Source organism: Erinaceus europaeus, chromosome 9 (assembly GCF_950295315.1).
Source record: "Erinaceus europaeus chromosome 9, mEriEur2.1, whole genome shotgun sequence".
NCBI lineage: Eukaryota > Metazoa > Chordata > Mammalia > Eulipotyphla > Erinaceidae > Erinaceus > Erinaceus europaeus.
In genome coordinates this window covers 6,810,421-6,835,809 of record NC_080170.1, presented here as the reverse complement: position 1 = coordinate 6,835,809, position 25,389 = coordinate 6,810,421, and the positions used below count along the sequence as shown (strand labels likewise).

The following is a 25,389-nucleotide window of genomic DNA, read 5'->3' as shown; positions in this document are numbered from 1 at the left end:
TGCACTCAACTTGGATCAACAACGGTAGAGAGTAGAGAATGTTCCATCCTCTGAAGGGAGGCTGGACAACATACTCTATGCTACACCTGAGGGAGATGGGTCCTGATACTGGGGCATCATGGAATGTTCCTACTCATGGCCACAGCATGTGAGCTCAGAGCTACAGGGATGCAGAGGTCACACAGGCTCCTAAGCTGAATATGGGCCTCAGATCACATCAAATCGATGGGGTTTACAGTCAACAATATTTATACACCTCTGCCATATTTGGGAGCTACTCTCTTCCCTAATTCCCAGCTTTCTAGTCCTTTTCCCCAGCCATGACATCATCTCCCCAGACAATAACTTGATCCACCTGCATATCAGATTTCAGGCTCAGGTGAAAAAAAAAAAAAAGAAAAAAAAAGAAAAGAAAATAAATACTAGCATAGCCACAGGCCCTTTGGAATATAACTAAAATACGCCTACTAGCTATCTACAAAATGGAGACCCTCCCCCCAACTCTTCATCTGCACTATTCCAGCCTTTAGGTCCATGATTGGTCAACAATTTGTTTGGCTCTGTATGTTAACTCTCTTTTCAACCACCAGGTTCCAGATGCTAGCAGGATGCCGACCAGACTTCCCTGGACAGACAACCTCACCAATGTGTCCTGGAGCTCCGCTTCCCCAGAGCCCTGCCCCACTAGGGAAAGAGAGCTGGGAGTATGGATCCACCTGCCAACGCCCATGTTCAGCAGGGAAGCAATGACAGAAGCCAGACCTTCCACCTTCTGCATCCCACAATGACCCTGGGTCCATACTCCCAGAGGGATAGAGAATAGGAAAGCTATCAGGGTAGGGGATGGGACACAGAGGTCTGGTGGTGGGAATTGTGTGAAGCTGTACCCCTCTTATCCTAATGGTTTAGTCAATGTTTCTTTTCTATAAATAAAAATTTTTTTAAAAAAGAATACAGGCAGGAAACACTGACATAAAATGCAGGCAGGGCCAGTAAAACATAAGTCAATCAAGGCTTATTTATTGAGGACAGTCAGAGTCCTGCCCTAAACACAAGTTAGTGAGTTCTCTTTGAATTTTACTTTGTTGTAAATTAAAATTGAATTCTCTCTCTTTTTTTTTTTTTTTTTTTGCCTCTAGGGTTATCGCTGGGGGGTTGGTGCCAGCACTACAAATCCACTGATCCTGAAGGCTATTTCCCCATTTTGTTGCCCTTGTAGTTGATATAGTTGTTGTTGGACAGAACAGAGAGAAATGGAGAGAGGAGGGGAAGACAGAGAGGGGGACAGAAAGACAGACACCTGCAGACCTGCTTCACCGCCTGTGAAGCGACTCCCCTGCAGGTGGGGAGCCGGGGGCTCGAACCAGGATCCTTATGCCGGTCCTTGCGCTTTGAGCAAGTGCGCTTAACCTGCCGAGCTACCTCCCAGCCCCCAAAATTGAATTCTTAGAACCTCTTGTACCTTCTCTGTGCTTCAGTTACAACTGCCCACGATAATTAATTCTTCAGGAGGCAGGATGGGGAGGCGAACTGCAAACTCACTTAAAATTCCTCTGACACTTCAATGCTCTGTCTGCCGTGGGTCGGGACCAACAGTGACTCACCTCTTTCAGGAGAGAGCATGCGAGCACTAGGATATCTTTGAGGGATGAGTCGCGGAACGAAGTGGCTATTTTCCTGTGCTTCGCGGACGATCGAGAGTAGTCGACCTAAGAAGGCAAAGACGGATTTGTTCAGCCCGCTTCCATGGTAGTGACAGCACACTAAGCCTCCAGACAGGTGCAGACAGTGACTCGTGTCATTTCTGATGTCAGACGGACACAGACATGGGCTTGGGAGGGTTTCCGACTTGGCCAAGCCTGGGAGGGAGGGGGCATCAAAGGTGAGCGCTAGGGACCAACTGTGACAAGTCACCAGGTCAGCGCTCTGATGGGGCGTGGGGTGCTTCCGCAGCTGTTAAGTCCCCTCCCCACCCGCAATGATGACGTACACAGAACACAACCTACAGCTAGAAGAGAGGCTCGCGGACATGGTTTCTCCGCTGAGTGACTCCAGGGTACCTCATCAGTGAAGCCGCAAGTCTATCCACAGGCTTCCTGACAGCCTTGGGGCCACAGACTGCGGCATCCCTGACAAAGGCGCCTAGTCTGAGGCTAACAGAGTGGCACTGTCAGATGGCCGCGAACAAACCGAGAGGCCCTTCACGAGACCACTGGCCTCCAGGTGAAGAAACTGCAAGAAAGGCTGGGGGACCCTTCCAGACCCAAAAGACGGACAGAAACACTGGGTTAAATTCACGAGCTTAAACTGGCTCCTTTCTGCCCGGGATCCTGGGCACACACCCTCTCCCAGGGTACGTACACACACACACACACACACACACACACACACACACACATTCTCTCTTCTACAAAACCGTTCTAAAATGCAACTCTGCGTTTGCTTTGCAGAGAAACATGCTGAAGTACAAACGTGAGCAGGTGAGGCAGTGCCCAGCTGGCAGCTCACCAAGGCCTGGGGAGGCTTCCTTCCTTCTTCGTGTGTGTGTGGGGGGGAGTGAGGGGTGGCAGGGTGTTTGCTGGGGTCAGGCAAAGGGCCAAGAGCCCTGGGCTCTGTGGAGTCCTGCTGGGCGCCCGCTGGTGACAACCAATTCACCACAGCTCCCTCTTTGGTGTGTGCGTGAACAAGGGTTGGTTTCTTTTCTGAGCATAATTTATTTCTTATGGCTGGTAGATTACTATATCTACAGTGTATAAAAACGACAAGCCTCTGGCTGCCCGAGAGCAAGGACCATGTCCAATGCCCTGTTCTCTGCTGGGCTTTGTACTGTCGGTGTTATTTTCAATAACAATGGAAGTATTCCCATACTTAATTATCCTGCCAATAAAACAGACCCAAAGGGCAGAAGAAAAGACTCATGGTGCATCCAGGGTTTTCACCACACAAAGGCAATTGTGCATCAAAGAATCAGCTTTACTCAGGGAACTAACTCCCTGTCCCCCGTCAGACAGGGAGGCCTTAACTTACCAGGTTCATTTCCTGAGTCAGTTCTGAAAGGATCATCACTCCTATGACGCAGTGCTCCACGGTGCCCTGTGGAGGGGAGAACCGAGTTTACTAAATGGGGACATGTCACCAGCCCAAGTGTCACCCAGGGGGTACTTTTCAGGAGTTAAGTACCACATTTTCTTACTCACAAGTCTTAATAAAATACATAGGGAAATCACTACAAGATCTACAGGGTAAAGAGAATTTCAGCAACAGAAGGAAGAGGAAGAATAGTGGTGGTGGTGGTGGTTTAATTGGTAAAACACGTGACTTGCAAGCCTGAGGCTTCCGGCTCGATTCCCAGCATGGCATGTACTGGATGAGAGATCTGGCATTCTCTCTCTCTCTCTCTCTCTCTCTCTCTCTCTTTCCCTCTCCCTTTCTCTCTCTCTCTCGCTCTCGCTCTCCCCACCCCAAGTGAATTTCTTTATCTCTTATGAAACACATGAAAGGAAGTCTCTAGAACATTAAAAATAAAAAAATTTCAACGTGTCCTGAACGAAACGGAAAAAGAAATGGCCATCAGGAGCAGGTGATCTTAGGTAGAGTCAGAACTTAGTGGGCTAAAAGGGCTGCCCAATATTCCATACGGTGTTTTTAGCAGCTGTTACTTACAATAAACAAAACCTCAGGAAGTAATAATTTAGTTGAACACTTTTCATAAAACCATAAGAATGGACAACAGTGCTTTTTTTTTTTTTTTAATCTCAACAAATCTGCTTGTAGGCTACTAAGAGCTGCTTCCAGTTACTAATCTGGCAAGTTTAGGGACTAATTTAAATCCTTTGAGAGAAGAACATGCAGGCTCTCGAGTACCATCAGACAGCGTGTGAACATGCCTAGGACGCCTCCCTGAGGCCAGCAGCTCAAGTGCCCAGTTGGCTGGGTGCACGTGCCAGCAAGGCGTCAGCTGTCACAGTCACTGCAAAGTCACACATCTTCGGCTCGCTTGCTTTCTCTCTCCTGTCTTTCTCTCTGTCTCTACCTCCAGGGTTATCGCTGGGGCTCAGTGGCAGCACTACAAATCCACTGCTCCTGGGGGCCATTTCTGTTTCCGTTTCGTTGGATAGCACACAGAGAAACTGAGAGGAGAAGGGGAGAGAGAGAGACAGACACTTGCAGACCTCATTCATCTCCCTGCAGGTGGGGAGCTGGGGGCTCAAACACGGTCCTTACACTTAGTACTATGTGCGCTTAACTGGATGCCCACCACCCAGCCTCCTAATCAGCTTTCCATGTAATCTCAAAAATAAACCCCCTCAAATCAAAATTCAGATTTTAGTGGGCTGTTGGTGGCAAATTACCCTACTCCAGAACCACTCAGTAAGTATAAAAAATAATAGATGTAATATTCAAACAGAATGTTGTTGCTGCTGTTGTTATTATTATTACTAGCGGCAGTCGGAGTAGAGGGAAGAAAGTTAACCCAGATGATACACTTCTTAAGTCCTGGTTTTATGCTTGATCTTTGGTCTTGGTCTGTCCTACCAAGACATTCCACCGACTCTAGTCGCTAAGTGGGATCACGTTCAAACCATCGTGGAATAGAAAATAAAAACAAACAAACAAGCAAAACCAGAAAGCAGCCGAGGAAACACCCCACGATTTTGACACTTGAATTCTCCTCGGCCTGCCAGGACCACTGTGGCCGTGAAGCACCTTTTATTTTTGCCAGAAAGGAAACAGAGACTTTGGAAAGCGACGTGGATCCCCCGTCAGGTCACACAGTGACCTCAAGAAGCGCCAGGACGCTCCTCAGGCCTTCTCACTCAGGCCACACAGACCCTCTGCTGGCCTGCAGACTCCATTTTTCCTCCAGGAAGGGTCCCGGGACAAGGTAAAAAGTTTGCCTTAGGACAGCAGAGTGCAGGTCACTGAGTGACGGCAGCAGCAGAGGGCACATCCACAAGGTCACTGAAGACTTGACAAACTTAAGGCACTGAAGCTGACTGTCTCTGTTTATGACTCGGGGTGAGGTCAGGTCAGGCCGTCTGTCCAGACAGCCAGTGCTGTGCCATTTGCTTCTGTGACCCTGTCGTCAACTTGGAAGATTCAAAACATTTCGGGGGCTTCCACGGTGGCCAAAGGCAAGTGAAGGCCTGACTTCAACCCCTTTAACCAGCCTCCTCCGGAAGGGCCGCCAGAGAGATCTCGGTGGCAAGCCTGGTCTCCTGCAGTCCGGCTCACAATCATGACCTTACCACTGTCCACTGCTGTCCATACCAGCGACAGCACACACTTCTCACTCACATTCTGGGGCCCGGGCACTGCGCTCTAGGACCGAGTTCCAGCTACCACAGAGGGTAGAATCTCTAAAGTTGCTGCTTTAAAGTCAAATCTTGGGGCCAGGAAGTGGCGCACCTGGTTAAGAGCACGTATCACAGTGTGCGACAGGACCCAGGTTCAAGCACCTGGTCCCCACAGGCAGGGAGAAAGCTTCAAGAGTGCTGAAGCAGGGCCCTGGGTGTCTCTGTCTCTTTCCCTCTCTCTACCTTCCCCTCCCCTCTCAATTTGTTTTGTCTCTGTCCAACAATAAATGAAAAAGTTAAGAAATTTGAAAACAAAAGCTGTCAAATCCCAGAGAGTTCAAATTACCTGTGATTTCCACAGGGCCCACTCACCCCGGGGATGACTGGTCAGTGCCTGCTGCGGGCTCCTCTTTCCTGCCATCAGCCCAAACACCTGACTCTGGCTAGCCGAAAAGCCGACTCTGTGTGTGTGCTGTGGTTGCAGTCAGTCTCCCACACTGGAAACAGTCTTAAGAAACCGACAGACTTGGGGCCAGGCAGTGGCGACCCTGGGGGAGCGCACACACCACAGTGCGCAAAGACCCGGTTCAAGCCCCTGGTCCCCACCTGCAGGGGAAAGCTTCATGAGCTGTGAAGCAGGCCAGCTGGTGTCTCTCTGTCTCTTTACCCTCTATCTCCTCTCCTCTCTGAATTTCTCTGTCTCTATCGAATGGTGAATGAATAAATAGAAAAAAAAACTGATAGAGACAAAGTGTAAAGAGTCAAAGTAAGAAAAAAAGGGAAAAGGTTTAAACACACGCACACGCGCACACACACCCGTGTGCTGAGTGAGAAAGACTAAAGAGTGTCCTTGGCTTCTTGAGGTCCCTGTGTTATCTGACGGGGGGGATCTACTTCACTTTTCAAACTTTCTGTGTCCTCACTGACTAAATAAAACCCACTGCACAGCTACAGGGATCATTATATTCGGTCACACATAAAAACCGTGTCTGAGGGGGCCGGGCGGTAGCGCAGCGGGTTAAGCGCAGGTGGCGCAAAGCGCAAGGACCGACATAAGGATCCCGGTTCGAGCCCCCGGCTCCCCACCTGCAGGGGAGTCGCTTCACAGGCTGTGAAGCAGGTCTGCAGGTGTCTGTCTTTCTCTCCCCCTCTCTGTCTTCCCCTCCTCTCTCCATTTCTCTCTGTCCTGTCCAACAACAACGACATCAATAACTACAACAATAATGACTATAACAACAATAAAACAACAAGGGCAACAAAAGGGGAAAAAAGCAAAAAAAAAAATGCAAAAAATAAAACTATATAAAAAAGAAAGCTGTGTCTGTGTTTGTCTGTATGTCGTTGAGTGTGTGATATGGAGACATGTCAGGACACATTTTGGGAATCAGCGTAAATTTGATCTCTCGTCATTGAGGACTGATATAATGATACAATCCCCCCCGCCCCGTCCCCGCCCCCACTCTGCTGGCAATAAAGGGGTCCAGAGTAAGTAAAAAAATGATAAATCATGATCACTATGGAGATAAACCCCACGGCTTCCAGAGAGGCAGTTTTTCGCAACCCCCAGCAGTGCTCTTGATGGTGGGACCGCGTCCTCCTACCTGAAGAAACGTCTTCACGTCACCGATAAGCTCTCGGAAGACAAACTGGTCCTTCTGCACCTCAAACCACCCCAGCTTGGTGATCTTGGCGATGACCTGGATCAGCGTCTGGATGACAAAGGGCGCCAGCTTGGGCTGAGACGCCACGTAATGGAGGATGTAGTTTCCTGCGAGGAGAACACACTGTGGGGACCTGCTTCACCATTCATGAAGCTTCCCCGCTCCCCCCCCCCGAACCCCACAGGTGGCCACCAGGGGCTTGAACCCAGGTCCTTGCGCACTGGGACGTGAGCGCTTAGCCAGGTGCACTGCCTGGCCCCGTCCGTGCCTGTGTGTCTGTTAGCTGCTCCTGCTACAGGGCTTAAGCTGAAAAGCCAATGTGCTGCGAGTCAATCGAAAGACCGAGGGATGATCTGAGTAGAAAGCAAATGTCACTTTGGCTTTCCCACAATCTGACATAGGTAAAGACCAAACAGAGCAGAACGTAGAAACCACAGGCAGGCTGGCTGAGCCATGCCAGACACACAGGGCTGGAGCCTGGCCGAGCACTCTCCCCCCACTGCAGGTGGGCTTCTTCCCACCGCTCACAGGACGCCCCTGCCGGAGCTCACATCTGCCAGCAGCAGGCGGACCTTGCCCACCCAGCCAACCTGCCTTCTCTGTTGAACTAGCTCTGCTGCCTTTACTGACTAGCTGACTCGCTGATTTATTTTGGTGTGTGGAGCCAGGCCAACATCCCCTCTCCCAGGTCACATTTTTTATTCAGAGAGAGAGAAAGAAAGAGACCACGGAAGCAGAGTTGTGTCCCTGCTGTCACACTCCAATGAGGCGCTGGGCCTTGAACTCAGGTGCTCACCTCCGAGGAGGGCGCGCCGCCTGCTGAGCTCTCTCTCTGGCCTCAGAACTCTTCTGTCTTTTGAGCTCAGTTTGCAGAAACCTCTCTCGTTCTCTCTCCCCAGCCCTGTGCTTTCACTGTGTGATTTGCAGGACCACCTCTAGGCAGCCGCACCACGCTGTGGACCACCCTGCCGGAGGGCTGTGGGATCTGATAAAGCCAAGTGTGCCATTCACAGAGTGTGTCTGCAGTCCTGCCTGGGATAAAGGAACACACAATCTTAATGAAAGAGGCAGCAATTTCAGCTGTGAGCTCTCAGCAGACTGACTGACTGGGGTCAAATAAACACAGGGCTGGGGAGGCAACACAGTGGTTATGCATGAAAATACCTGAGGCTCTGAGGCCCAGGTTCAGTCCCCAGCACCACCACAAGCCAGAGCTGAGCAGTGCTCTAGGCTCTCACTGTGAAACTTTCCATCTGTATCTCTCTCATTAATATATATATATATAAAATATACATACATACATAGGAGTCGGGCAGTAGCGCAGTGGGTTAAGCACATGTGGCGTGAAGTGCAAGGACCGGCATAAGGATCCCAGTTCGAGCCCCCGGCTCCCCACCTGCAGAGGAGTCGCTTCACAAGCAGTGAAGCAGGTCTGCAGGTGTCTGTATCTTTCTCTCGCCCTGTCTGTCTTCCCCTCCTCTCTCCATTTCTCTCTGTCCTATCCAACAACAATGACATCAGTAACAACAATAAAAACAACAAGGGCAACAAAAGGGGAAAAAATTAATGTAAAAAATTATATAATAAGTATAAAATAAATATTATATATATATATACACACACACACACACGCACATATATGCCACAAGGTCTATCAGAAAACTTTAAGAAGAAAATCAAAGGGGAATTTTTTTATCTCTACTTCAGCCTCAGAAGCCAATACAATATCTGGAAAAGAGTAAGAAAAGGTGACCAACTCAATAATAACTGAAATTAGCCATGATGAAAAAAGATTAACAAAAACTCCCCAATTCCATGAACATTCTCAATAGTTGTTTATAACAACTTCAACAAGATTCTTAATATAAAAAACAAATAAATAGGTCCCCATCAATTTTGTAAGTTTTCATCCTCTATCTGGGTGGAGAAAAAAAAAAAAGTGCTCAAAGCCCTGGTGGGAGAAAAAAAATAATAACTCCTCATAACTAGCATATATGAACTTTAATCTGTATTAGCATTAAAATTAGGTAGTGAGAGTCGGGCAGTAGCACAGCGGAGTAAGTGCACGTGGCACAAAGTGCAAGGACCGGCGTAAGGATCCCGGTTTGAGCCCCCGGCTCCCACCCTGCAGGAGAGTCGCTTCATAGGCGGTGAAGCAGGTCTGCAGGTGTCTGTCTTTCTCTCCCCCTCTCTGTCTTCCCCTCTTCTCTCCATTTCTCTCTGTCCTATCCAACAACAACATCAGTAACAACAACAATGAAAAACAAGGGCAACAAAAGGGAAAATAAGTAAAAAAAAAAAAAAATTAGATAGCTGTCCATGTAACAGACAAAATAAGATTTTGAAAGCGTTGCTTTTCCCAGCATTCAGCTCAATCTGAACAAGGACCCTCTTGAGGGTCACAGTAAAATGGCTTGTCTACACTGCTCTCCCTGTCTGCAGTGCTCTCCCTGCTGTCTCTGGCAGTTACCAGACTTCAGATAGTGACGCCATCTCCTGGATATGAAAGGGAGCCTGGTTTATCTGTGTCAGTTATGTCTGTCTCTAGTACCCTGGGTGCACTGAAGCTGGAGGAGGCATAAGGGATCCAAAGGGTGGGAAGGGGGACAGCCACGAGGAAGAAAGCCTCAGCTCACAGGTGCTCAGGACAGAAGACACCACTGCAGCAGACTGAGCAGGTGCAGAAGGTTCCCTCAGGGAAAAGCTGAACCTTCGCATGCAGAGGGCAGGAATGTTCAATGCGTGGTGCTCAGGGACACGGCTGGCAGCTTCCTTAAAGGCTGAGGATGGGGGTCGGGAGGTGGCACACTCAGCAGACTGTACATGGTACAATATGCAAGGACCTGGCTTCAACCTCCCAGCCCCCGACCACAAGGGGGAGAAAGCTTCACGAGCAACTAAGCAGGGCTGCAGGTGTCTCTCTCTCTCTCTCCTTTCTATCTTCCCCTTCCCCCCTCAGTTTCTCTCTGACTCTATTCAATAAATAATAAAGCATTAAAAAAAAAGTTAAAGCTAAGTATAAACTTACCCTTTGAGCTAGCACTGCCTTCCTCAGAATCCACTGAGTGGTGAATGGGGAACAAAATGTCCCTACCAGTGCAAAGACACTTCTCACTCTACAGTAAGAGAGATGGACTGCCACAAGCTGGAACCGTGAGAAAAAACCAGGGACAGAGAGAAACTTCCTTGACCTGGTTACACGTTGACAAGCGTAAGTTGATAAAGGAGAGAGAGAGAGAGAGAGAGAGAGAGAGAGAAGGGGAGAGAGAGAGAGAGACACCGACCCTGTTGGTGACTAAGAGGAAGATGCAATGTGGTCTAGATATCAGTTCTTCCCCAGTTGACCTGGGAAAGAACATGATTTTTATTTGTATTGAGTTACATTTTCTCATTGCACCATTTCAAGCCAACTTGAAATTGATTGACTGATTAATTTTTGCACACAGAAAAACTCAAGGCTCTCCAGTCGGAAGCCCAGCGAGCTGTCCTGTGGACACTGACAGACTGAGTCTCCTGTGGAAAGTCCAGAGCAGCCAACAACAATACTGAGGGAGGAGAGTTGGCTATGTGGCCTCTTCACTCTCTAGACTTACTATCGGGCTGGAACAGACAAGAAGATATTGTGCTACTGGCAAAAGATGACACGGGTCAATGAGACAGAACGGACAGCCCAGAAACAGAACCATGTGATCTGGTGCCAAGAGAAACACAGCCAGCTCGTCTTTAGCGAGAGAGAGGAAAGACTAGAAGACAGCAGCAAAGACAGTCTTTGGGACCAACAGCGCTGATGGTGCTCGCATCATAAATTCAGGGGATGAAGTCAGAGAGTGAAAAACTGGTGAAGGGTGGACCTAACAGAATGCTAGTTACTTACCGTGAAACTAAGCAAACACTCGCTCTTTAAAGGCTGTCATTAACATACTAGTTTGTCACGGTGTGAGTAAAGGAGATGTGTGTAACCTTCTTAACAAAAAAATGACAGTGTCCATTCACTTTCAGGTTTGTTACCCGCAGACAGTTTTGTCTCCGAGGGAAACATTATTTGTATTGAGCTTCATTTTGTCGTTGCATCATCTCAAGCCAACTTTTATTGATTTGTTTATTTATTTTTGCAGACAGAAAGATGGAGGGAGAGGGAGAAAGACACCATGAACACTGAAGCTTCCTCCACTGTGGCGGGGACTGGCCTCACACCTGGATGGTTTGGACGGCAAAGCAGGACAGGGGCCCTGTCCAGGTGACCTACCTTGCTGATCCAGGAAACCCAGTGATGTCTGAGCTAGGACAGTGGCACCTGAAGGAATCATGGTTCAGTGAGATCAGCCAGGAGGAGGAGGAAAGATACCAGATGGCATCAGTGACAGGTGGAACTCAAGGAACGAGGATAGGAAGGAAAAAACCCAGGGTGAGCCTTGGACTAGGGGTGGTCCACTCCAGCTGAGCCCAAGGACGGGGCAGCATGGGGAGGGCAGCGGGGGCTCACTGCACAGCAGTGGAGAGCTCGGGCTGGTGGTGGGAGTGGTGTGTGGACACCTATTGTACGGAGACACGAAATGGCCTCACAGGACATCTGCTGTCTTGTAAGTTACTATCTCCTCAATAAGACAGCGCAGGGCTGGGGGGGAGGGGAGGGCAGATGGTGGCGCACCTGGTTGAGCTCATGTTACAGTGCACAAGGACCCGGGTTCAAGCCTCTAGTCCCCACCTGCAGGGGAAAAGCTTCATGAGTGCTGAAGCAGAACTGCAGGTCTGTCTGTCTGTCTGTCTGTCTGCCTCTCTCTTTCTCTCTCTCTCTCTCTCTATCTCCCCCTTCCTTTCAATTTATGGCTATTGCTATCAAATAAATATGGAGAAAAATGGAGATGGAGGAGGAGAAGGAAAAGGAGAGGGAGAAGGAGAAGAAGAAGATGATGAAGAAGAAGAAGAAGAGTGATTTTCTACAAAACATAATAAACCACTTACTGATATCTACCCTCTGTTCAACTGGCAATGGGCTGGCTCGGCTGACGAGTTTGGAAAGACACGTTGCTGCGAGGAGCTGGGCATAGGATGTCTGCGGAGAGGAACATGGGGTTCATTACGAGCACAGACGATGCCAGAAAAAACCAAAATATTATGGCAGAACCTTTTCTCAGCAATAAGTTTTCCACAGGCAGATATCATAGAAATATACAGACACTCACACACACAGACACACACACACACAGAGACACACACACTCATACACACACACACACACACACACACACACACACACACATTCACACACACACACCCTTCCCAAGGGCTCAGGAGTCGGGAAGGTATTGGCAGTCTCCTCGTAGGACTGAGGGGCAAGGGGAGAAGAAAAGATTAGACTTAGACTCCTTCCCCGTCTGCTCAGCCCCGCGTGCTCTGGCCTCTGGTGGTCATAGCAGATTCATCAAGCCTGTCACACTGTTAGAGCTCTGACAGAGGTTCTGTCTGTTCCTTCCAGGGCCTTTTCCCCCCGGCCTCCCCCAGCCATCAGAGCCAAGTCTGACTGGTCTCTCTGGCCACTAATGTCTTAAACACACATTCAACATTCAACGCCTTCAAAACTCACTTCAGTCATTCACTGTGTTCGTAGTAAGTTCCTGCAAAGAGAGTCCTTACTTCTTTTTTCCTCAGCACACTGTGGGCCTGTACCTCAAATCCTGCTTTTTCTTTTTTCTTATTTTTGGTCCTATCTATCTATCTATCTATCTATCTATCTATTTTTGCAAGGCCCACAAGCTTTTATAAATGGTTTTGGCTATATTGAAACAGTTGGGGTTGGAGGGAGGTGAGAAGATCGATATATCGTGAGGTGTGAAGCATACATGCAATCCAAACCTCAGGGCCCAGAAAGAAAGTGTCCTCGTCCTTCCAGCCACCAAGTTGTAGATGCCACCATGATGCCATCCCAACTTCCCTGGGCAGACACCCTCACCAATGTGTCCAGGAACCCCTCCCCCAAGCCCTGCTCCACTAGGGAAAGACAGAAATAGGTTGGGATTATGGATCCACCTGCCAACACCCATGTCCAGCTGAGAAGCAATTATAGAAGCCAGACCTCCCACCTTCTGCTCCCCATAAAGAATTTCGATCCATCTTCCCTGTATGGAAGAAATAGTAGGGGGAGATGACCAGAGGGCTCTGAACTCCAACTCCATCAGGAGCCAGAGAGAGAAGAGGAAAAAGGAAGAACATTTGGATGTAGTAATAGGAGTAGGTGTGACTTTGAAAGAAAGAGGAGATGGGACCATAGGGGAAATGGCCAAATACCTATAGATAGAGACAGACAGTTGCAGAAATAATAGTTAAGCCCGCAGCCTGGTAAGCCTGCTATGGCTTCCAATGGAGGGACTGGGGATCAGAACTCTGGTGGTGGGAGGCTGCTAACCCGTTATCTTGTAATTTTGTAAATCAATATTAAATCACTAATAAAAATAAATAAAAATGAAAAATGAAAGTTTATTCAAGTCCAGTCCCGCTCGCTCATCTGCACACGGTCCATGGCTGCCCGGGCACTGACAGCAGAACTGCAAGGTCATCACAGCGACAGTGTGCAGGCTCCTGGCCGTCGATGCAGACGCAGCAGGAAAGCGCGGCCCGCGGCACCCAGGGATGGTCATGCCAGGACCACAACTTCCTGTTAGCATCAGAGCAAGCCAAGGCCAAAGCGGACCACGAGGGTCTGACGTGCGAGGCATGGCAGAGTGTGGGTGACTACAGTGTTGAGTGAGAGGGCCTGGGCCCATGCTCTCTGTGCCCGGGGGCCCCCAGCTGGCATCACAGGGGGGTGAGGCGTGTGGACGGGGTCAGGCTAACATTCAGGACAACACACCTGGCACTCAGGAAATCAACCGTGGAGAACGTTCCCAACAGAATTGCTCAGCGCCTCAGCATCTCTCCTCCCCCTGTGCCCCTCCTCAGAAGGAATGAGGCGGCAAACCCAAGTTTCAAAGTGACTTGTTCATTAGGCAAGTAGGGAAAACGGAAAACCACTTTCGACATTGGAAGAGAATTAGGGGCCAGGCAGGGACTGGTTCGAGGCCCGGTTCCCCACCTGCAGGCGGAAGCTTCAGGAAGGTGAAGCAGGTCTCCAGCTATCTCTCTTTCTCTCCCCTGATCTCCCCCACCCCTCTCATTTTTTTTTTGTTTTTAATATTTACTTATTTATTATTGAGTAGAGACAGAAAGTGAGAGGGGAGGAGGAGATAGAGAGGGAAAGAGACAGAGAGACACCTGCAGACCTGCTTCACCACTCGTGAAGCTGTCCCCCAAAGGTGTGGACCAGGGGCTTGAACCTGGATCCTTGCGCACTGTAATGGAAGTGCTTGGCCAGATGCGCCACTGCCTGGCCCCTCCCCTCTCATTTTCTGTGTTATTAAAGTAGAAAGAAAAAAGGGGGGAAGGTCATAGCGTACCGGATTAAGCACACATATTGCAAAGTACAGGACCAGCACAAGGATGCCGGTTCAAGCCCCTGGCTCCCCACCGGCAGGGGGGTCACTTCACTAGCGGTGAAGCAGGTCTGCAGGTGTCTTAGTCCCTGCCCACCCCCAACCCCACCCCCAACCCCACCCCCACCCATCTTCCCCTCCTCTCTCAATTTCTCTCTGTCCTATCCAACAATAACAACAGCGGCAACAACAATGGAAAAAAATGGCTGCCAGGAGCAGTGGATTCACAGTGCAGGCACCCAGCTCCAGTGATAACCCTGATGGCCAAAAAAACCCCCCAGGAAATTCATTAAAATATCATTGTTACTGGAAGCAGATTTTGTTTTGTGAGTCAATGACATCAACTTCAAACTTTATTAAAAAATCAATATATATATATATATATATATATATATATCATTGTTTATTAAGGGTGGCCCAAATTATGTATGCAGAGAAAAAAAAACACCTTCAGACTGCTGGTTCTGGGCAGGAAGAGCAATGCTCAAACAGTTGAAGGCACAAAAACAACAGCAACAATTAAAAATCAGGGGAGGGACCTGGTTAAGCGCACATGTTACAGGGCACATGTTACAGGGCACAAGGACCCAGGTTTGAGTCTGCAGTCTCCACCTGCATGGGGAAAGCTTTGCAAGTGGTGAAGCAGGGCTGCAGGTGTCTGTCACTCTCCCTCTAGATTTCTGGCTGTCTCTATCCAATAAATACAGATAATAAAAAAAAAGGAAAAAAAAAACCAGGCGAATGGTGTGGAGGGGTTCACCCTGGTTCTCAGTCCTATAGGTGCTGTTGGTGTTTATTCCAGAAGGCAGAACGGAGTCAGACGTGCCTCAGAAGCATACACTGTGGTTAAGTGCTCACATCACAGTGTGCAAGGACCCAGGTTCGAGCCCCTGGTCCCCCACCTGCAGGCGGAAAGCTTCTCAAGTGGTGAAGCAGGGCTGCAGGTATTTCTCTGCCTCTGTCTCTCTCTCTACCTCCCCTCCCCTCTCAATCTCTGTGTCTATCCAGTAATAAATAAATAGGATGGGAGTAAGGGAGGGAGGAGTGAGAGGGTGGAGGGAGAAGCACTGTGGAGAGAGCCCTTGTGGAGCAACAGGCCAGGCCAGACTGTTTCCAGGGAGGAGGAGGAAACGGACTCTGGACAGCCAGGAGGGAAGCGCTGTCTGCGCAGGTGTGTACCAAGAGGGGGCAGGACAGGAGGGACGGGGGTTTGAGGCTCCGTGGAAACTGAAGGAGCTTGTGAAGAAAGGTGAGGGAGCTGCCTGAATACTAACAGCAGGCTCCCCTGCACTCAGTCACCGCCTTCCTCTCCCACCTGATTCCTGTCGGGGAGAGAAGCTGAGAATCCTGACTGGCTGAGCACCGGTCAAGTCTCACTGCACTTTTTCTGAGAGGCACCCATCTAAACCACTACTGGGGAAGGCTAAATGGGCTTGTTGATTAGCTGTGCTCGGAACTTAAAAAAAAAAGGGGGGGGAGTCAGGCGGTAGCACAGCGGGTTAAGCGCAGGTGGCGCAAAGCGCAAGGACTGGTATAAAGATCCCAGTTCGAGCCCCCGGCTCCCCACCTGCAGGGGAGTCACTTCACAGGCGGTGAAGCAGATCTGCAGGTGTCTGTCTTTCTCTCCCCCTCTCTGTCTTCCCCTCCTCTCTCCATTTCTCTCTGTCCTATGCAACAACGACAATGTCAATAACAACAACAACTACTACAACAATAATAAAACAACAAGGGCAACAAAAGAAAAAAACAAAAACAAAAATAGTGACAATAGATAAATTAATTAATAAATTAAATTGCCTATTAGGCAGAACATCTCTCCAGCCACACACACTCTGCAGCAGTCTCTCTTCAATAAACCTCACCGTCAGAGTCACAGGGCACAGCGCTCATGCTCCACATGCCAGGCACACGGTCCAGAGTCAAAGCACAGAGCCGGGGCCCCTCTCTTGCAGAGTCTATTTTCTGGCTCAAACCGCAGAGTTCCAGCTGCATTTTTCTTTTCCAAACCTTCTCCGCGCAAGTGCAGAGATTCCCATATTTCAGGACCCATTTAACTGGGGAGCTGAGGAATGCCCACCTAGCCTTCAACTGGAAGCGATTCATCGGCCGTGTGACGACATTCTAAAAGGCAGCCATCAAGAGAAGAGGCAACAGAAGGCCATAAGCGCCTTCCGAGTGATGAATCTGCTTAATTAAAATCGCACTAGCTTGGATTGACGGCAGGACTGAGCAGCGGCACCTGGGTGACAGACACTTGCAAAGATGAAACCTGTGAGACCTTCCCTGGGTGAGGCGGCCTCGGCACACGGCCACGGGCTGGCTGCTTTGCTCTCTTCTCAGGGACACGCGCCCAAATTTCACTTGATTTTTGCCTCCTGGGCCGTGAAGTTTAAGATATTTGCAAGCTGGCCCTTTGCAGGAAAGAAAAAGTTTTCCGGCCTCTGCTCTCAATCAATCTCTCCCTCTACTGCTTCCGTTAGCTCTTAACTTCTACTTCTCTGCTTCCCAAATAAGCCCCCACCACCAGCAGCTACTTTAATGTAAGTCTATAAAGCAACTGGATGGAGAGACTGGTTTTATATTCAGTTATATTCAGTTTTATATTCAGTCACTTGTTAAGTGACTGCTGAGTGAGTGCCTATCAATCTTCAGAAGGCAGGAGGGAGGGCAGGCAGGCAAGGGCCATTCATGTTTCAGAGTTAATGACACACTGAGCCCTCTCCCCAGATATTTTCAGACCTGCTGGTCAACCCGTCACGCACGCACACGTCGGCCTGCTGAAATGAGGTTTGAGACATGGAAAGACTCAGAAAGACTTAGGAAATGATTTCAATTCATTTCTGTGGGACTTGTGGCAGTGGTGGTGGTGGTGGTGGTGGGCAGCCCTTAAGTCTGTTCCCAGGCCTCCATCTCTTTCTGTGGTTCAGCTCCTTGATGAAGAAACAAACCACAGCACACGGGCACGGGCACGGCTAAGGACACCTCTTTGAAGCCACCCAAGCTCACGGGCACCAGCATACAGCCGCTGGCTGGTCACCGGTGGTTACTAAGCTCCACCACTGAGTCCTTACCGTTCCCTGTTCTAACAGGAGCTGACACTTGCTGAGACATTCCGGGCTGTCGATGAGTTCCAGGAGCGCCTTTTCCGCCTCGATCCTCTGTGTCAGATCAGTCCCGATGTACAGATGGGTACACAGCGCTTCCAATTCGGCCAGACTCTTAGCAAGGGGGAAAAAAAAAAATGGAACGGCATCTTAAAGTGAGTACATCAGTCACAGGAAACGGGTCACAAACCACCACTGCCCCTGCATTCACCAGCTCAGCCAGTGCCCGCGGCGGCCCCCGGGACCCAGGGGTGGACACGGCACCGCCTCCCACTTCTGGGACACGCAGGGGGTCGGAGGCAGCCTGCAGGAGCGGTGGTGTACACGCCGGGCAGAAAGAGAGAGCAGAGCGCACAGACTGGGTGGCATCTGCCCAGGGCCCAGCGGGCAGCCTCGCCGCTTAGAGGAACTACAGGACCGGGATGCCTGGGGGGCAGCGAGCATGGAGAGAAGGCCACATGGCACCATCTGTTAAAGAAGAAATGACGCCCAGGGACACATGGTGACATGGGGATACTGCAGGGGCGGCCGGCACTGCAGGAACTGAGGCCTGATGTCCAGGGGCTGTGGCCAGACCCATGTCCCCTGCAGCCCCGGGATAGCTGTGCTGCAGGCGCCAAGTTCAGAGGCCCAAAAAGCCCCGCTCTGCTTACAGGTGGTGATTCCTAATGCTAACGGGAGACGCAGGACACCAGGTGCCCATGTGGAAGGCTGACAGGATGCGGGTGCACGAGTCCTCTCAGCTCCTGAGAAGTTCTGTTAAAGGCAACTTACAAAAACAAACCACCGGTTTGCTCCTAGCTTGAATTGGGTAGTTACTCTCTGTAAGGAAAAGAAAATAACAAAACACAAACCAACAAACAAACGGGCACAGATGTGTCAAGCAAACAAAGGAAGGATGATCCTGAAGAAAATGGTGTTTTGGGGAGTCGGGCGGTGGCGTAGCGGGTTAAGCGCACATGGCGCGAAGTACAAGGACCGATGTAAGGATCCCAGTTCGAGCCCCCGGCTCCCCACCTGCAGAGGAGTCGCTTCACAGGTGGTGAAGCAGGTCTGCAGGTGTCTGTCTTTCTCTCCCCCTCTCTGTCTTCCCCTCCTCTCTCCATTTCTCTCTGTCCTATCCAACAACGACGACATCAACAACAACAACAATAAAAAACAAGGGCAACAAAAGGGAAAATAAATAAATATAAAAAAACTAAAAAAGGAAAATGGTGTTTTCTAGTCTTATAGCTACACTGTCCAAACAGTCCTCAAGTGTCTCCCTCACACTAACGGGAAAACACAGGCAGCACTGAAAAGAGAGGTCCTCTCCCCTTCAGTCTTTACACTCTCTCTCCCTCCCAGTGCTCCTAAGGCATCGTCCACTTCCCTGCCTGGGCCAGAACTAAACATCCCAGACTTGGGAATTTTCCACTAGAGCAAAAATTAAAAAGAAATATTAAGGGGCGGGGCCAGGCAGTAAAGCACTCAGTTAAGCGCACATAGTACTAAGCGTACATAGCACTAAGCGCAAGGACAACGCAAGGATCAGGGTTCAAGTCCCCGCCTCCCCACCTGCAGAGGAGATGCTTCACAAGCGGTGAAGCAGGTCTGCAGGTGTCTCTCTTTCTCTCCCCCTCTCTGTCTCCCCATCTCTCTCCATTTCCCTCTGTCCTAGCCAAAAAATGGAAAAGATGGCCACCGGGAGCAGTGGATTCATAGTGTAGGCACTGAGCCCCATGGATAACCCTGGAGGCAAATAAAGTAAAATAAAATAAAAATGAAGAGGTGTCAGACACACATATTTAAAGGCTGCTCCAGGAACGAAGCATGTATTAAACAATTCCCCCACCAGGAAAGGCACAATAGGCCTGAGCTATTCCCAAGTAATATTCACATAGCCGAAGTGCAGGGAGGACCTTCATGGAATCAAATCAGAGGGATGGCTTTCAGAACGGGTCAAGTCCAGAATCATGAACTGAGCTCACTGGCACAAGCACACCTATGCTCACCAGTCAGTCTCGGAAGCAGCTGAAAAGACCTAGGCCAGAAACAATGACAATCTCTGACTCTTTAAAAACAACAACAACAACAAAGGCAACACAGGTGTTAGAAATAACAGTAGTGACTGCTTCCCGAGTTTAGGGTGAGCACTAAGCCCCACAGTTCCTGAGACAAAGGAAAAGGACACGGGAGAGGCAGACCTAGAAGGGGCAGGAGAAGTGTGTGAGGCAGGGATGATGGCTCCACAAGCCAAGGACTGCCAGCAGCCTGCAGCGCCCACAGAGAGGCCCCGCGGAGAACAGCTTCTGCCTCCAGGCCTCAAGAGGGAGCCACCTGTTGACAGAAGAGCTTCAGACATCTGGCTTCCAAACAGTGAGGATTAATTCCTCTTATTTCACCTGGTTTTTGAGAGCCTCCTAAACCACCCTAAGAAACAAACACAGAGCTGAGCATTCATCAACTCCTTGGTACTTTATGGGAAAATTCTAGAAACTGCTTTGTTCACTTTGCTATACTAATTTTTTTCTTTTATTTTTTGCCTCCAGGGTCCTCTCTGGGGCTCAGTACCAGCACTGTGAATCCACTCCTCCTGTGGCTTGCTTTCCCATTTTATTGGATAGGACAGAGAGAAGTTGAGAGAGGAGGGGGAGACAGAGACGGAGAGAGAAAGATCCAGGGAGATGCTGAAGTAACCTGAAAATGTCAGGAGGCTGAAGTGACGGCATTTCTCACAGACTCCCACTGTCCGTCTGACCTGCAGGGGTCCAGAAAGAAGCCACATGTGCGTTCCAGATGTCACCTCTGGTTCTCCGCCTCTAGTCCTGGCTAGAGTTAGGCCAGGCCTGGGGCAAAGCTTGGGATTTGGGGAGGCTGGCCAATTTGGGGTGGTAGCCGACAAAGGTATGTCACCCCCACGGTGGGAGCTGGCTGTGTGCGTCAGGACACCAGCCCTGCGTTTTGGCTTGGGTCCCAGAAAGCACTGGTCCAGCAGAAAGCCTACAGCCATCAAGTGGGCAACCATTCCTCCAGGAAATGCCAGCCATGGAAGCTTCAGCGAGATGCCCTGGGGCACCACATTGTGTATTTTTGGGGATGGGGAAGTGACGTGTCCTAAGGGCAGGGGAGAGCTTTGTTCTGGAAGCCTCCTGGACTCTGCTCTAAGCACCGTTTTTCAGGTGTTTAACGTGTTCACAGGAATAACCTGCCCCCTGAGTATGATGGAGCTTGGTGATTTCCGGGGGGGGGGGGGGGGGAGGGTTGTACTTCCTATACACAACCAAACCCATGGCTGACCTGGGAAACCACCCCACCCCACCCCACCCCCAACATTCAGCCCATGTCAGAAGTGAAGGCGGTCTTCTGACCCGTGTCTTCAAGCCGAGCAGCCTGGCTGATGCCACACACAGGTCAAACGATGCCACTTTTTTCTTTTAATCTTTTTAAGATTTTAGTTATTTACTGAGGCGAGAGCACACAGCTCTGCTCTGGCATAGGGTGGTGCTGGGAATTGAACCTGCAGCCTCTGGGGCCTGCGACTGCGATGTGAGAGTCTGGTGCACTGCCTCTGTGCTACCTCCCCGACCCCCCAATTCTTTTTCAGTCAAGACTCAAGACTCAACAGCTCGGTGATATTCAGAGACAGTAGGGCAACTAACAGAGCCTAACAGTGTCCCCCAAGTCCGCTGCTTTCTGGGGCGGGGGGGAGGGGCTGCTCTGGAGCCTGTCCCTCACTGAGAGACCCCAAAGTCAGAGGCCACACCTTTCTGAGCCCCACTTCTGAAACGGCAGGTAATAAAAGCCACCTTCCCAAATCACCGTGAAGATTAAGCTTGAAGTGATGAGCGTTTAATTGGCGTCTGGAGGACAGCAGGGCCTCGGTAAGTTGTAAATAATTACTCTCCTCCGTAGCTGGTGATTAGGAGACGCGCAGCGCTGGTCGATCTGCAGGTGCTTCCCTCGCTTCCCTTTGCTGCACTGCTGCCCCAAGGACCTTCCCCAAGTCTCTCTTTCTTAGGCTACTGTCTCAGTCAGATGGAATCATTCACAGTCACATCGAGACCGAAGCAGGTAGCCTGGGGAAGAGTCCTGAGATCAAGATCAGAATCTTCCCCTAAGACCACCCCTTGATTCTCACCGTGTATCCTGGGGTTCTAGTCCTACAGCTTTCCCTTTGCCCACCCGCAAGCCCCAGTATCCCCTGGAGTAATAGGTAACGGGGCTCCATCACATCCTCTGAGACAAAGTTCCCTAACTTGCAGCTTCCTGAGCGAAAGGCTGGTGCCCTGCGTGGGTGGCATTCAGCCCCTTCCCTCTGGGCCACCAGGCTGTGTGTGGGCTGTTTGTCAATAAGTGACCCAACTACCATGTACATTTGTCACAATGTGAAAGGTGGTGGGGACAGTGCCCTCCCTCCCTGTCACATGCTACTGACCAACTACCCTGTCAAGTAGATGACAGTCGGACACAGGTAGGGAAGAGTACAGAATTCTGAGCTACTAAGTTTCCTCTCTGTCACCTGGAGCGAGTCACCGGTGCCCTAAGGCTCCGTGTCTTGGGGAATCGCGTGTATTTACACACCTCTGTGGGTTCAGAATCTACAGGGAATATGCCAAAAGTAAAACAAGCGTTCTCTGAATTAGCTGCGTGACCTCCCGATCCCTCCTGCCGAAAAGAAATCAAGCTAAGTGGCTCCTTGTTTTACCCGTCCCTTCCCCAAACTAGCTGAGCTTTTATATATATGGTTCTCTGTTTAAGCTGTCCGCAGCTGCTAAGAAATCTTATCAGTAGGAAACCACAGCCGTTAGTTTTTCTGATGCTAAGGGGCCAGGGAGATGGTTCAGGAGCAGAGTGCAGGATTTGCCGGCCTAACACTCCAGGTTTAATCCCGAGCACAGTCTATAAACAGAGCTGAGCGGCGCTCTGGTCCAACAAAAAGTAGACGGATGCTTAAGGAAACCATCCAACAATAAAAAAAAGTGTGACAAGGTGACTTGTGAGGCTACATCTTTCAAGTCTGAAAATGCCTCCCGAAGTTCCACCAGAGTTTTCAATTTACTGTCAGGATTTATACCTGAGCTATGAAAATCTGATTATCTCTTTACTGTTGCTAGGTCTTCCCTGTGAAAACCTCCCAGAGGCTGTATCCGCTAAAGTGGTGATAAATAACGCCATTTTTGACCTGGAGACCCTGAGAAGTGGCAGGAGTTAGAAGTAACGTGTGGGGACTCAGTATCCTCAGGTCAGCACCGTCTTGAGGGATGGTAAGTAATGGGCAGGGCTGGGTAGGTACTTGGAAAGTTTGGTCAAGAAAGAACAAGTCAGTGTGGTGGCAGTGGGTGGCCCACAGCAGCCTGAGGACACTCGGACACACTGTCACCACACTATGAAATGGCCGATCCTCCAACGTCACCTCCGGCCACCCACACCTCCCTTCTCACTTTCCCGGGGTCAAGAACCCCAGCCTCAGTAGGGTTGGGGGGGGTGGTCCTTGCACAGTTCTTGCATGGACTATACCCCCACCCCCATCCAGCACCAGGGCGCTCCCCCAGGGTCACTCAGACTCCAGACTGCAAGTTCCCTTTGAGGGTGTCCTGAAAGTTTTGCCAGATCGCCATCTCCTCAGCTGGCTTACCAGGGACACAAATCCAGAGCTGCAGGGAAGCTCAGGGAATCTCCTGCAGGAGCCTTACATGCACACATGCATGGCACACATATGCACACACGCACAGCACATGCATGCACACATGCATGGCACACACATGCACAGCACACGTGCATGCACACACACGGCACACACATGCGCGACATGCACATGCACTATGCACAGCACATGTATGCACACATGCACGCACACACATGCACGGCACACACATGCGCGGCATGCAGTGCACATGTGCACAGCACATGTATGCACACATGCACGGCACAATGCACCGCACACACGCACGGCACGCGATGCACACATGCACGCACACACATGCACAGCACACGTGCATGCACACATGTGCAGGGCGTCACTCGGCCCAGAGATCGGCTGGATCACACGTGGGTGCGAGCACAGGGTTGCGCAGATGATGTCACCCTGCACCCCAGAACTTTGCCCAAGGACTGACTGACACAGAGGAGGGACTGTCAATGCTTATAAAGTGAACACTGGACAGAAGCCGGCCGCTCCCCCCTACCCGCCACCCGCCCACCCAAGGGCAGATGTACCGCCCTGCGCAGCATCCACCCAGGGGGCGCCCGGCCTGGCCTCCTAAGCACCCTTCCAACCTCAAGCCCCTCCTCCCCAACCACCACACCTCAAGCCCACCTTCCTCACTCCCCACCCCAAAACCCTCCTCCTCCCCAACACCACCCCCCCGCCCCAAGCCCCTCCTCCCCCACCCGAAGCTCCTCTCCCCCCACCCCCACACCAAGCCCCCCAGGGCTGCCAGCCCGCTCGCGCCCTGGACGGCCAACCGCTGCGCCCCGCTCGAGCCGCGTCCCAACCGTGCGCAGGCCGGCGGGCAGGGCGCAGGGCGCAGGGCACAGGGCGCAGGGCACAGGGCGCAGGGCACAGGGCGCAGGACACAAGGCGCAGGCCGGCGGGCAGGACACAGGGCACAGGGCGCAGGGCACAGGACACAGGGCACAGGGCGCAGGGCACAGGACGCAGGGCGCAGGGCACAGGACGCAGGGCACAGGACGCAGGGCGCAGGGCACAGGACGCAGGGCACAGGACGCAGGGCACAGGACGCAGGGCACAGGACGCAGGGCGCAGGGCGCAGGACGCAGGACGCAGGACTCAGGGCGCAGGACGCAGGGCACAGGGCACAGGACGCAGGGCGCAGGATGCAGGGCGGAGGGGACCGCCCGGCTCCACCTGCCGCCCCGCCGCCCCCGCGCGGCCCCGGCGCCGCCCTGCCCGCTCCCGCCGCGGGCCGCTGCAGCCAGGCCTCCCTCCGTCCCTCCGTCCCTCCGTCCCTCCGTCCCTCCGTCCCTCCCGCCCGCCGGCCGGCCGCGCACTGACCTGGAAGTGCAGCGCCATCTTCCCGGGAGGCGGCGCCGGCCGGCGGCCCCGAGCGCCCGAGGGGAGGGACGGGGGCGGGCGGCGCCGAGGACGCCCCAGCCGCCCGCGGGGTCCCTGCGCCCGCGCTCCCCGCTCCCCGCGTAGCCGCTGCGCCGCCGGGTCGAGCAGAAGGGCGGCCGGGGGCGGGGCCTGGGGCGGGGCCTAGCGGAGAGGAGCGACGGGGCGGGGCCGCGGGCGCAGGGGGTGGGGCTGCGGTGGGGCGGGGCTTCAGAGGGAGGAGGGGTGGACCCGCCTCGAAGTTCGGGGTCGGTGGGGCGGGGCCACGCGGCGAGGGGCGGAGCCGCAAGCGCAAGTTGGGCGTGGTCTGGCGGAGGGGCGGGGCCACCGGGTGGGGCAGGGTCTGATAGGAGAGGAGGGGCGGTGGGTGGAACTTAGGGGCCTGGAGGCATCAAAAGGGAGATGGGACCCGTCTGGGGCCTGGTGGGAGTGACGAGACCACCCAATGGGGCTGGACCACGGAGGTCAAATGGGCAAGATCAACTGGGGGTCCTGGGGGAGGGATGTGGGTGGAGGGCTGCAGCCACAGTGATGGCCCCCGTGATGACACCTGATGGTCCAGAACTTTCAACCGCCCTGTCAGTCATTCAGGCTTCAACTGCTGCTACTAGGGTCAATAGTGACCTCTGACCTCTGCCCTGCCACACAACCCCCAGGAGCCAACTGTTGGCATGCACCCCCACATACACACCCTCTTCCTCCTTCCTCCGTGCCCGGCAGCTGTTCTGACTCCAGATTCTTTGTCCCCTGACACTTCCCCCTGGTGAACTGGCCATAACCTTTGAGCCCTGTTGTTGGCTCTTGCCC

At 51.7% G+C, this 25,389-nt stretch overlaps 1 protein-coding gene across 8 annotated transcripts in view; it reads right to left on the bottom strand.

Annotated features, from left to right (window-relative positions):
- The window catches only part of RANBP17 (RAN binding protein 17), a 291,165-nt gene extending 266,481 nt beyond the window's left edge, over positions 1-24,684 (bottom strand). For 5 of the 8 annotated variants that reach the window (XM_060197144.1, XM_060197145.1, XM_060197147.1 and 2 more), the window contains exons 1-6: positions 24,526-24,684; positions 17,496-17,642; positions 11,921-12,011; positions 6,899-7,065; positions 3,028-3,093; positions 1,605-1,709 (exon numbers count right to left, since the gene is read on the bottom strand). In XM_060197144.1, the coding sequence (XP_060053127.1) occupies positions 1,605-1,709; positions 3,028-3,093; positions 6,899-7,065; positions 11,921-12,011; positions 17,496-17,642; positions 24,526-24,543 (594 nt within the window). In that variant the 5' untranslated portion in view covers positions 24,544-24,684. Of the gene's footprint in view, positions 1-1,604; positions 1,710-3,027; positions 3,094-6,898; positions 7,066-11,920; positions 12,012-17,495; positions 17,643-24,525 lie in introns of those variants that run through there. The other 3 variants (XM_060197146.1, XM_060197151.1, XM_060197150.1) reach the window with 3 other exon arrangements.
- Between the last annotated feature and the right edge of the window lie 705 nt (positions 24,685-25,389).